The sequence below is a fragment of the Crocodylus porosus genome, unplaced genomic scaffold, assembly GCF_001723895.1.
Source record: "Crocodylus porosus isolate Cpor-Errol unplaced genomic scaffold, CroPor_comp1, whole genome shotgun sequence".
NCBI lineage: Eukaryota > Metazoa > Chordata > Crocodylia > Crocodylidae > Crocodylus > Crocodylus porosus.
Window position 1 is genome coordinate 8,627,052 of NW_017728949.1, and position 13,843 is coordinate 8,640,894.

Here is a 13,843-nt window from a genome sequence, read left to right on the forward strand (position 1 = left end):
TTTTCATCCTTCGTTCTACTATTTTCATGGTCTGTTAATATTCCCTGACATTATATTTTACATGATTAGACATTAACTCATGGCTGAATTTCATCATGACTTGGCTTTGGAGTATAGTAAATACAAAACACATTGTCTATGCCAGGGTTATCAAACTCACTTGGCAACCTTACAGGCCAGCTCCAGATACAATGGTAGCAGGTGAGCCCCAGCAGTGGGGCAAATGGTGGCAGCATCTGTGGGAGTTAATGCAGCCATCACTTGCCCTCTATTGCTGATATGAATTGTCAATGTGGCTCTATACCCTGGATTTTGGGGGTGGGTTCATCCCCCAAATTCCTGGATCCTCTAGGAGTCCTGTGGACCAAAAAAGACACTCTGTGAGCCAGATATGGTCCATAAGCCCTATGTTGGCCACCTCTGGTTTAAGCAAACAATGTCAACAGTAGAAGTAAAATATAGGGCATTGGTCATTAAGTGAAGTCCTTTTGGCTTGTCCATTCCTAATACATGTTGATTAGTTTCCTAAACAGCAATTCTTATACAGCATGACTACAGCATGCTACAGTCTTACCATAGCGATTCTTTTCAGAAATGATAGCTACCCACATATGAGTTATGAGATCAACATAATCATGGCATCCTGTATTTTGCAGGAAAGCTGCATTTGCAGTTTCATTCATTGAATAGAGATATGCTCTAGATTAGATCCTTGCCCTTGTTGTAGTTGCTCAGGACCTGGTCTCCAGTGCAGCAAAGGCTGCCAAGCCAGTGAGCCTGGGAATTCCACCAGTGTGAGGGAATCCTTAGGTAACAGCTGATGTCATTGCTTCTGTCTTACCTTCACCTTGCTCCCCCATCAGCAGGGACACAACCAAAGAAAAGAATATGAACAAAGAAATACTGCACTTGGCTGACCTCTGGCTATCAAAACAGCTCCTGGGTATCCACTGTCAATCAGCACAACTCAGAGCAATCATAAGGCTACTCTAAATTGTACCCTAGGACATTTGACACTAAAGAACGTGTGGTGGTACACAGCTACTTTTGCACCCTCTCACTGGTGACTAAAATGTTATTCTTGTGAATCTGGCCTTATAGTCCAAAAGGATTAGTCTTTTGCCTGAAGTCTATATGTTGCTGTATCAACCTAAAAATAACCCACCTCCATTGCTTACATTTCCCCTAGCATCTTTTTTGTCTTGTTTGCCTTTATCTATGTTCACAGATTTTCAATACTTTCTACATGTTAACCTCAATTAAGCATTTCTGAGCAAAATCTGGCCAAAAAATTACCAGAAAGAGGTTAATTCAGTTGAAGAGGATGTGAAATCCTTGACATGAATCATAAAACACAAAGATCCTTCCTTTATTTCTCAGCTTGGAGTGACAGCCAGTTAGCAGTTTGACTGTACTGATTCGTTATTACAAAATGAGAGCATAAAGCTTTTTGCTAGAGATACGAGTGCAGTTTGCTATTCTACTTTGCATCAGGTGTGTTTCAGAATTGGAAATCTAAGGCTGACCTTGCACATCCAAAATTCTTATTAAATTTAAGTTCCCAGCATTTTATGTACAGAATTTCAAGTATGACTGCAATTCTCAAATGAAGAGTTTCTTTATTCTGTGTTACATTATATAATAGTGTATGTTATGTGTAACACATCTTAGCATATGTAATACTAAGATGATGCTCTTATTACCTATGTGAGCTTTAAACTATCTAAAGTATTTCAGCACATTGTGAATAACACTGTATGTCACATACTTTTATGATGAAAAATTGAAACATCTCTTTCACCTGCCCAAGAGAAGTGTGCATTAAGATTTGTGTGTTTGTCTGTAAAGGGATTTACATGTGGGACATGCTTGGCTTTGAAATCCAGTGCATGCATTAGAAATGCCATAATAAATGTGAGTCAGTGGGTGGTGTGAAAGCTAAGAAAAAGCTCGTTATGGTTGGGGAAGACAAGACTGACAAAGTGTGCATAGATTCTTATGGGTGGGATTTGGCTATTGTTTGTAAGGTTAGGAAAATTGGGATTTTGAGACATTTTTCTGAACGTCACATCAAATTTGGAAAAATGAATTGTGAAAGTAAAGGGAGTATGTTATCACATCCAATAGGAAGTCGATATGTAATGAGAGAGAAATCCCAGGACAAAAAAAAACATACTTATGCTAGTGTGTGTGTGTTTGTGATATAAATGTGAGTATATAACGCACAGATTTTCAAGATAATCTGTATGACTAGATCACTGTCAGCCATCTTCTGGAACTTGTGGGATCAAACCCTATGCCTGCAAGCAGGCATATGTATATGTATTTTGACTAGTGTATACACACATTATGCTATGTTTTGTGTTTCATATGGAAATTTGTGATTTAGGGATTAACAAGGGTAATGTGATTTTTCCCAAATTATATCAAACTGAATTAATCAAATATACAAAAAGTGCCTTTGAGAGTAGGATTTTTTTGTGAATACAGTGAAAAGTAACACATAGCTCAACATGTATATGGGGTTGTAAATTTTTCTAAGTATCCATAACTTCCCTAGAAATCAAGGGAGAAGCCTCTCAAGTAAGATGGATATGTTATTAAGCTGTGAAGAACTGAATGAATGGCTGACTCTGGGATAGAGTTTTTGTCAGTGTTACTGTCCTAACTTCTTTTTGGCATTTGTGATGTTGTGCTATCATATCACTGTGCTTATGCTTTCTCCACATCCTGCTCCTTTTGCCTTTGTTTTAAAATATTAATTATGGGTAAAAAGCATTAGAAGAAAAAACCCAATTAGAGTAAAAGGGAAAAAAAGACTAGTCATTTGTCAAGTTATTTATGAATTTTAGCCTTCATCATAGTTTGTCACTAAGGTCACTGGGATGTTTATGTATTTGATACCTGTGTATGAATGATACAATTGATCATTTATTTAGAAGAGGTCTTGAGCTTATACTCAGAATGCAGTATCAGACTAAAGAAGTGAGTGGCAATGTATTTTACAGAGGAGACTTTGTTCTTTGAGGTTTTTATTTAACACATTTTTCATTCGATGCAAAATTTACAGTAGCATTTTTCTCTCACAAACTGGACAAAATAACTTTAAGCGTTCATTGTATAAAGCCTCTTCAGAGAAGTAATCTTATATACACACAGCAAGTGACAGTGAGAAGTACAAAACTCCCTAAATATGTAAAGCTTTTGCAGAGTTTAGGCAGTAATTTCTACTAACTGGGCTGGATCCTCAGCACTGTAAATCAGTCCAACTCCAGGGAAGTTAACAGACCTATACTAGTTTGCAGCAGCTAGAGGTCATTGGGTAATTCAAGCTTGTCCTCCATTAGTGGGGAAAATAAATTAGCATCTTGATCACTAACAAGGGGGACTGATTCTGCTATCATTAAAATTAGTCATTCCCACTGATTTCAGCTAGCTCAGGATCTGGCCTCTGAACTATCAGTAAGTTACCGGTTTATCTTGTCATATATCAGATTAAAGACCTAATGGGGCTAAACGTGTAAGGTAAAAGGTTCTTAACCCATATTCTGTCCCATTTTTATATCATGTAAAGTGGGGCAATATAAGTCCTTGGTATGTCCAGGTGAAAATTTCCCCCATGTAGACCTTGTGGAAGACAGCCATAAGATAGCATTTCCAGCATCTGTTTATAGATTCTAGGAATACTTGGTGGAAGTACAGCACTGGGTGCTGAAGGGGTTCTGGTATGATTGTTGTCCGTAGAAAAACCCATGAAAGCTGCTATATCTAAGCAGCTAAGACCCAGTATCTACATTGTTTGAGGCCTTATGGAGCAGACCAGGATTAAAAAGGCACTTGGACTGTGAGTTTCTGTTCTGTACCTCACAGAGACACAGCACAGAATCAGAACCTGAAAGATTAGATAGACATGGAACCCAATATCTGTGTGGAGCCCAAACAAGATATTATGACATAATGGCTGTTTATTTCTAGCAGGTACATTTAAATGTGGCAGATAGTTGAGAAGCAAAGAAGAGGTACAAATAAGATAGTGTCGCCCACTATATATATATATATATATATATATATATATATATAAAAAGAATCCTTTTGGGTGACTGTGGCTTTTATTCTCATGAAATGTGTTCAAAAACAGATTTGTTTTTATTTTTGGACATATCATGGCAACCATGAACATTCATTCTTATAAAAATTAAACTTGCTTAATCCCTGTTTGTATAATTAAGACAAAAATATCCATTTGAGGTTTCCCTATTGCTTTAGTACTAAGTGCTTCTCATTTAAATATTTTTGGAGAAGTGCCAGAGTTTCAGCTGTTCTCTGTACTCCATAGGCAAGGTATGTCTTTTCAAAGGTGTTGCCTAGCTTTTGTCCCTTAAATCTATGTTAGAAATTACCAGAGTCCCAATCCAGTGTTCTGTGTTCCTTTGCTATTCTTTAAGAGCTTTCGATGCCTATAAATGGGAATATAAAAAGAAAGCTCAGGATCTGGCTAGTCTTGGCTTTGACTAGGTAGCTTGGATTTCAAACTGTTTTTCAGATTTCTCCTTTTACTCCTTTTCTACTCATTGACAGCTCTATCCAGCTGCTTAAGATTTTCAGCTCTGTGCCCTGAGAGGCTATTAAACTCTTATACATTCCTATCTGTTATGCACCTGACCCTCAGACCTTTCTGACTTTCCTTTAAGAAGGCAAAGATAGCAGCTGAGCCATGGACAGTATTGCTGTTGCGGGGATAAAGAAATCTAATTAATCTCCCTTGCTTGCACTGGAGAGGGGGGAGAGCCTGTGTGATTAAAGCCACACATTCCCTGCTCATTGCTTCAGTGTAGGATTCCTTTAATTTTCTTGTGTTTACCAACAAATAACGAATATTTCAATATTTCTTCCAAATAACATTCACAAGTTATATTCACTGCATATATTGGTAGGCTTCAATTACTTACCTGCCTTTAGCACTGGAAAGTTTTCATTCCAGCATGCAGCATGATTTGTTGACTTGTCATACAAAATTAATATGCCAAGTTAGCATCATGCACAAAAGGAGATTTATTGGTTTCATTTTCAAGAGTGATTGGTCAAGCACTCAGGATGGGTGCTTCCATGTTCAGGTGTACCAAATATGAGACAACTGAAAGGGCCTGATTTTCAAGAGATGGGTGCAAATCAGGCCATGTAAGGGATCTTCAACTGGGCATCCTGAAATTAACACTTCTAAAATTAAATAATCACTTCTGGAAATTTAGGCTCGGAGATAATATCTGATACCTGCCTCATGCATTTCTTTGAATTATTACTAATTTAAATGTTGCTTGATAGTATAAAATTATCAAAATAATATACAACAAATAGGATTATTGCATACTTGTTCATAAGAACAATCGGTCATTATGAAGGATGGGAATTTAAGTCAGAGGCTGATAGATGGGTAAAATAATCAAAACAGACTGACCAGTTTGGAGGGGGAGTGAGGGGAGACAGGAAAAAGCTCAAAGAAACAGAAAGAGTTTCTGATAGCATAGTAGCATTACAAAAAATTAATAAAGGCTTTGGGTCATATTGTGGAATCTCCAGCACTGGAGCTTTGTAAGGGTAGTTCAGACAAAATCTGCCAGAAATGGTTTAGGTATAGTTGAACCTGCCTTGAAGGAGGGGGGTGGCCTCCTTGAGGTCTCTTCTGAGTTCACTTAAACTAGTCTAAATCTAAAGCAGTCTATTGAGATCCAAGGAATGTTTTGTGTTCGTTTGTTCATTTTGTTTATGTCAGTATAAGCAAGTTCAGAATCAGGCTCACAGGTAACATGTCTCATCTAAGCTATTGAGTGGCATAGGAACTGCCACAGATGCTCAGATGGTGGTTGATGTAGGTTGTCAAGTTGAAGAAAGGAGCTGGGACAGGATCACACGTCAGGATTTCTATACAACTCTTTATTTGTGAGATATTGTGTTCCCCTTTTCTTCCTTGGTCCCCATCCCCTCCCCGGCATCCCCTTTCTACCCTCTGCCTCCTTAGGTTGCCACGGTTTTGATGATCATTTGGCCTCCAACCAGGAAGGTGGAAAATCTAAAAATGTAGTGAACCTGGGAGCAATAAGACAAGGCATGAAGCGCTTTCAATTTCTTCTGAACTGCTGTGAGCCAGGCACAATCCCTGATGCCTCAATCCTGGCAGCTGCACTTGATCTTGTAAGTCTTTGTGCCAAGCTTTCATTAACCTATATCATTCTGCTAAGTAATAATGTACAGGCTGGGGCATACTGAAATACCACTGTTATTAGATAAGGTTGATAAAACCTTCTGAGAGGACAGTTTTATGTGCGTCCAAAATGTTATTGTTATTAGTTAAAGTGACTAAATAATAGGCAAAGAAAATGGATCTCCATTATTACACAGATCCCCTCCTAACACTATTATTAACATACAGCTTGGAGCCTGAATTTAAAAGCTCTATTAGCAACCATTAAGCTTCATGTTATAAGCCTCTTATAACAATAACACCATATAGTAGGGGTCAGCAACCCTTGGCACACGTACTGAGAATGGCACACTAGGCCACTTTGCTCAGCACACCACTGCCAGCCCAGGATCTAAGCAGCTGCTGCCAGCCACAGAGCCGAGGCTGCTCCCAGCAGGTGGCTGGGAGACTGCAAGCCCTGCTGCAAGCATACCAGACCCCATGGGCCAGCTGCAGTCAGGAGGCTGCAAACAGCTACTCTGGGCTCCAGCATGTTGGCACTCCAGCATCTTCCAAGGTAGACATTGTGTTTTTTTTCAACACTGGCCAAAAAACATTGCCTACCCCTGCCTTATAGGATATACAGCAAGGAGTGGGTCACAGCTAGCTATGGGGATGCAGTGCTATTGAGGGGCTACGGCAGGTTTGTGAGCAAAATGGTGTTTGGCTATTAGTTCCCACAGCCACCCAGTAGAAAAACTCCAAGAGTCTAGGTTTATCTGTTTTTGGGGGGTTTTAATGTATATGATTTGATAACTCAAAAATCAAAGTCCTAGATATAAGCTCAATGCAGTTTACTGTTCCCTCTTTGCTATCCTTTATAGTGTACTCTCTCCACTCTTGTCCTCTTCCTTTAGGCTGCTCTCTGTCTCTTTCCACATGTCCTGGTCTCTAATGTCATCAACAGCTGCTCCCTTCCCTTATCTCTAACTGTTGCTGCTGCTGTTTCTGTGCTCATAGTTAGCCTTGTGGAGTGTTTGTTCAGTGACTTTTCTGCTTAAGCTAGTTTTCTGCCCAGACAGCATTGGTTGGTTATATCTTATAATTCATGGGTGGGATATCACACCTGTGAATTACACCTTTTTACATATGCTGCACTGTTTATGACACTATGCAACATGTCTTCCCCAAAGCTGCAGGTTCAAACCCAGTCTAGCTTAGTTATTGGCCACAAGTTGCTGTACCCATCTGATTTTGCGTGTGCTGTGCTCATTCCATTTTCTAGTGGGCAGCTGTCTGTTTCTCTGAAGCCCACCATCATGACTGGTACTAACTGGCCCCCTTGTTGGAATGACGGCAGCATCAGCAGAGTAGGGAAATTGTGAATCATCTGGGAGACTGACCCATTCTTTCAGAAATGGTTCCTGCTAGTCAGGATTGAGACAAGCTTGCAGAGCAGTGTGGGAAGTCTTTCTGTCCTGCTGCTCATGCTACATGTAAATGATTTCATTCTCCAGGGTTGTCAAGCTGCACCCAGTGTGAGCACTAAATTAACAAATGAACAGAAAATGGAGGGTGGGGGTTGGGAGTCAGTGGAGGAAGAAGGATCTCACTGAAGTCAATTTAAATTGTGCTGTGTTATTTTAATACCCTTCTGGGAATGCAGTACAGTATATGCTGTAACAAATCATATTGCATCTAAGAACAGTGTAATAGAGAAATATGCTGTGTTGTATCAATCTGGCAAGAGATGTCCTTCCCTCCTCCTCAAAATTTGTCCGGTATTTGAGCTACAGCCCCATTCACTATATTTTTATTTATTAGGTTAACTGCAAATCAGTAAACACATATGATATATGGCCCAGGGAATCGTTGGAACTGGGTTCACTCTATTCCTTCTCTGTTAGATGAGTTAAATTTTTTTGGTTTCAGCATGAAATGGTGTTGATTTCTGTGAAAGGACAATGTGGAATCATCCTGATAAACTCCCTGGACTGAAAACTGATCTCAGTTGCAGTGCATGCTAATACAGAAAAACTTATTAAAAAATCAGTAGATCTGGTGTAAAAGCATAATAGGTTTGTTGCCTATGAAAATGCATGCCTCTCTGAATCAGTTAGTCTCTAAGGGCATTTATACACCTACTTTTTTGTGCCACAACATGCCTGAGATCTGGCAGGTCGGAGCAGACCTGATTGAGTCTGCTCTGCACACAAGCTGACACACATTGCACTGTACCACATGCAGTTGTATAAGTGGCAAAATGCGCATCAGTGTGCAGAAAATAGTTGTGGTGTGCTTTTGAACTGAAATACCCCCAATATGTTTTAGTTCAAAAGCATGCTGCTGCCATTTTCACAGCACCAGTGTACATTTCTCCATTCATACAGCTGTATAGCCTCAGTGCTGGGCACTTTTAAAAGCACCCAATGCTGTGGCACAACCATATGTAAAAACGCCCAAAGATCCTACCCAGTTCTACCATCTGCCAGATTTTTATAAAGCTTTTTCTGATCTGCCCTAAGCAGATGTCTTCTTTTTGGGTAGATACAGATATGAATTGTATGCCCAGTTTGACATAGGCATGCCTCCAGGGCCAAGTCATTTGAAAGGCTTATGGCTAAGTGGGAGAGAAAAAAGATTGTGTTTTAAATTACAAGAATAGGGTAGTTGTTGTAATATTCCATTAAGTTAGTATTAGGCCTACAAAGTGAGAAAAATGTTTTAGCTTTAAAAATCATATTTGCTGTAAATTTGAAAAGCTTTCAATGTGTCATTTCTCTGCACTGGCCAGAAGCAAATTATATTATTATGAAAATATTACCTCTTTTTTATTTTTTTAATACAGTTTAACAGAGAGCATTTTCCTTTAATTGTTGTTTCTGACCTTTTGATAAATTAGTGGGATTCAAATCTGATGCAAATTAAAAGCTGCTTATTTTAAGTCATTACCTCTAGCCATGTTGCTATGACAACTCTTAAAAATTAGGGGGAATCAAATTATAATTTATATCTAACAAACTTTGTCAGCATGTTTTTCATGCAGATTTTCACAAGAAATTCTGTTCTTCAAGTGACCAAAGGTCCCCTGATAAGCCTGAATAGTTTAAACAGTTTTGACACAGTGATTTAGAAAAATGAGAGTGTGAAACAAGTGCTACAAGTGTTGCAAATGTAGTGTTTTATTATATACATTGAACTATGGACTGCCTTGAAGATTAAAAACTGCTTAGAAACATATTACCCAAAACGGGACATCCATCCTTAACTGAATTTTATAATGCTGAGGATTTTGTTATGGTTTGCTGAGCCCTTTAAAAGAATTAATAATAGGTTACAGACCACTTCACCCCTATTCCACCATCTGAAATCCAGTGTTGTCTGGCAATAAAATACATCTGTTACCTTGTACAGAGAATTTGAGGCTGAAGTGAAATGATTTGATATCTCAGACCTAGTTTCTCACAAATTTACACCTCAGATGATACAGAAGCTTCATCTATATGAGGATAAAATGTATAGTGTTAGAATGCAATAGCTAAAATATTCCTACTAGTATACTTGAGAAGACCTACAACTTTAGTATGGGCTGAACCAAGCAAGTAGAGGCTTTGGAGGAAATCTAGGTTTCTCTGTATTTAAAGTTTGAATTGTTTTGTCTATACTAGTCTTCCCAAATACATTAGTTAGAATGTGTTAGTGGAAGTGTTGAAACAGCGTATCTGTTCTTTTTAAGACAAGGTCTGAATGACACAAATGGCACTGCTTGACCTCAATGTCAGTGCTGATAGAAAACCCAACTCTTGAAAAGTCAGAGAGACTGAAGTAACCCTTTTAGGAAATCCTTCTAGATTAGGGTAATGCTTATTCATGAGCTGGCATGTATACAGTTGCTCAGCTGCATATATGATATACGTGCTTTATAGCAAGAAAAAGAACAGCTATAAAATTTATGTTTTTTACAAGTACTCAGATTTATTTTGAAAGCAGATTTTTTTTTTCCAGCAGAGAATAGGAAATGGGTCACAATGTGGAAAGCAAGGACCTCCAGAAAGTTACCGTAACCAGATTAGTATTAGTTTGGTATAATTAATTTATCCTCGTAGGAGACAAGAAAAGAACTGGATACTCTTTTGTCATAAGCCCCTACAGGAGCTGCTGAACTCAGGCAGTAGCTTGATGTTATATTAGTTCAATTCACTTTTGCACCAGCTATTTATCCAGATCATCCCTCTTGCTGTTTTAAATATGAACTAAATTGACTATTGAGAAGCTCCTTTGGGGATATGTGAAATATGAATTGTGAAGAACAGTGTGGATTCTCATTCAGGCTGATTTATATAATACAGAAAACAGAAGGATGTAGAAAATCCTCATGTAAAAAGGTGGAAGCTTCACTTTGATGACATGAAAACAAAACTCTGCAGACAGTGGCAGTGGTGTTAAAATTTTGCTGTGTTGAGCTTTGACAGTGACTGTGGTAACTTATGATTCTTTTCAGCTATGCATCGCCTGCCTGATTCATTTCTCTCCATTTGTGATGTGTTTCTCTGTGGTGTGAATCCATCCCTGTCCATTCTGTCACATCTTCATCTTTCTCTTGCTGCTACTTCAGATTGTTCTGGGCATCAGGTAAGATACTGCAGGGATTTGTCGCACAGCAACATTCAGTAAGGCTAATCTCACTGCAGGCTGCCATCTAAATGTTTTAAATTTGGAACCACTGAGCAGGACTCCCCCAAAACAAGAACCCACTCCCTGCTTTGCAATCCCTTCGTTGTGAAAGCAGTCCTTATTCATCCGTCCAAAACTGTTTGTCAGTATCGATTTCTCACATGAGGCAGGGTACGTAGAAGCAGGTCTTCCCTGCTAGTTGCATGTTTTTCTGGTACGTTGCTCATCACAATTACTCTGTTTGAATGAAATGACTATGGAGCAATATCCACTAAAACAGCTTTAGGAGTTTATCATGTCTGATTTTTAGTTGTGTCTTGGGCTTGCCACAGAGTAAGACTTGTCCCTGAGGCGCTCTTAATATATGCACGCATCCTCTATTTCAGATGACCCCATTATGATAGTGTCTGAGTACCTCACTATACTCCTGTGAGGTAAGAGCCATTTCTGGTTGGGGAAAGTGAGGCAGAGGTCACAGGGAGACTAGCTGGCTTGCCCAAAGCTACAAAGGAGGTCTGTGGTGGAACAGGGAACTGAACACAGGTCTGCTCAGTTACAGGCTAGTGTGGACCATTGTATCATCCTTCCTCTTTCTTCCTTCTCTCTGCCCATCTTTTAATTCCCATGGAAGGCCTAAAAAATTAAGTCTCTGCCTTAGACCTCCTCCTTACTTCATTTTCTCATATCCTAGTAGATATACCAGCCTAGTTGAATCAACAAAACTGACATGCCGGATGTAATCTTTTTGGTGCTGCTAAGTCTCCAGGATGAGTTGGGAGGTTGTCCTTTTGATATAAGGCCTCCTTGCCTATCCCTTGTTTTAGTTGCTTGGATGTGTGTGGGCTGTAACACAAGATGATTTTCCCAGGCAGTGAGAAGTTGCTTCAGGCCACAAACATCCTCTCTGTTCCCTGGTATCACTGACACTCTGACTTTGGGCTGCTGACTCAGCTAGTCCTTAAGTGTTTCATAACGTCTGACTGGGGACATTTTCTCATTTTTCTAGAAAAACCAGAAACATATTTTCTGTCCTCATTTACATTTAAAATGAAAGCAAAACAGCAACAGAATGTCACATCAAGATGCAGTTAGCATCACCCCAAAGGTTTCAGTTTTTGCTAATCTAGATGGAACGTGTCCTCTGATGACATGTCTGTATCATATCCCCAGTGCTTCCAGAGGAATTGGCTTTTGTGTATCCCCCACTCCTGTGTTCCCATTCAGATGTGCCAAATCCAGAAAAGTGGTGGGGAAGTCACTCCAGAGGTGTCCTTTTTCAAGCATAGTGGGCGCAGAGATATCAAGAATAGCAATGGGGGATGTTCCCAGAGGAACTTCACCACTGCACCTCTGGATTTGGTTCATGCAAGCAGGAACAGGCAATCAGATTGTGCTCAGGAGTGCCAGAAACATGGCATAGAGCTAAAGGAAGCTCAGCCATTTGCAGATCTGTTATTCTGTATCTTAACTTATTAACTGTGCATGATTCTTTAGCTCTATGGGCATCAAGGACTCTCTGAACTGTGTGTGCCACATGTAAGTGAGCCACATTGCAACCTCCTGCCCTGAACTTGCAAAGCATGGAGGGATTGAAGCAATCCACTAGCTAGCATGGATGTCATCAACTGGCTATCAAACTGCAACATACAACTTTAATTAACCTGCACCTTCTCTGCTGTTGCTTGCCCTAGCTATACAGAAGAAGAAGATTCTTTAGATGTAGATCTTTATTGGCTTCAACTCCCTATGGAAATATATCCAACACGTGCATTTATGAACCATGAAATCAGTATTTCAAAATTTTTCAGAGCCTGCTCAAGGACAGTGTGGACTTAGGAGTGTTGTTGAACATTTGCTATGTTATTTTTAATTGCTGAAAATTACGGAAAAAGAAGGAAAAAATCTGAAGGTGAGGAAGACATCTTCCTTTTAGTCACTGTGTCAGGTCATAAGGACATTATCCTGGGAGGAATCTTGATAGCTTTGGAGGCGATGACTCCAAATTTCAAAGTTCCACTCTAAGGCCAGGTACAGACACTACACTTTTATGAGTATAAGCAATCAAAAGATGGTTTATACCCATAGCAGAACAGAAGTTCGACACACAAAACTGGTCTATACCCACAACAGACCAGAAGTCTGGCACACATATACTGGTTTCCAAATGGTGGGACCTGGTCTAAGATTTGCCCCTCTCCCACCCCAGACCAAAGAGCGAATGTGTGTTCTGTTCGCTACTGATCTAAACTACACCAATTACATAAAACTGAGTACCTTAGGGTTCAGACGGAAGTGCAGCTCTTGGGTCTAGCTCATGGCGATACATAGAAATTGACATGAGTTAGACTGATGCTCCTGATCCAACAGGAAGAAAACCCCAGAAGGGACATCCCTTTCTTGCCTTCTCCCCCTCCCATCTAGAGACAGCAGGTGAACCAGGCTGCTCTCGCTGCCAAAGCTGACAGAAATTAATGAATCATAGATTCATAGACTATAGAAGTAGGGTCGGAAGGGACCTTGTAGATCTTCAAGTCCAACCTCCCGTCTGGGCGGGAGAAAAACTGGACTCAAATGAGTCCAGCCAGGTAGGCATCAAGTCTCTTCTTAAAGACCCCCTTGGAAGTTGGTTCCAGCTCCTAGCCACCCTAACTGTGAAGTAGTTTTTGCGGATGTCTAATTTAAACCTACTCTCCAATTACTTGTGTCCATTATTCCCTGTTATGCCAGGGGGCGCTAGGGAAAACAGTGTCTCTCCCAAACCCTTCTGGTCCCCCCTAGTGAGTTTATAGACAGTCACCAGGCCCCGCTCAGCCTTCTTTTGTGAAGGCTGTACAGGTTTAGGTCCCTCAGTCTTTCATTGTAGGGTCTGCCCTGCTGTCCCCAGATCATGCGGGTGGCCCTCCTCTGGACCCTTTCAATGTTGTCCACATCCCTCCTGAAATGGGGCGCACAGAACTGGACACAGAACTCCAGCTGTGGCCTGACCAGTGT

At 40.1% G+C, this 13,843-nt stretch overlaps 1 protein-coding gene across 2 annotated transcripts in view; it reads left to right on the forward strand.

The window, feature by feature from the left end:
* Positions 1-13,843, forward strand: part of UNC80 (unc-80 homolog, NALCN activator) — a 195,195-nt gene that overhangs the window by 66,650 nt on the left and 114,702 nt on the right. For both annotated transcript variants that reach the window (XM_019553643.1, XM_019553642.1), the window contains exon 22: positions 6,017-6,189. In XM_019553643.1, the coding sequence (XP_019409188.1) occupies positions 6,017-6,189 (173 nt within the window). The remainder of the gene's footprint in view (positions 1-6,016; positions 6,190-13,843) is intronic.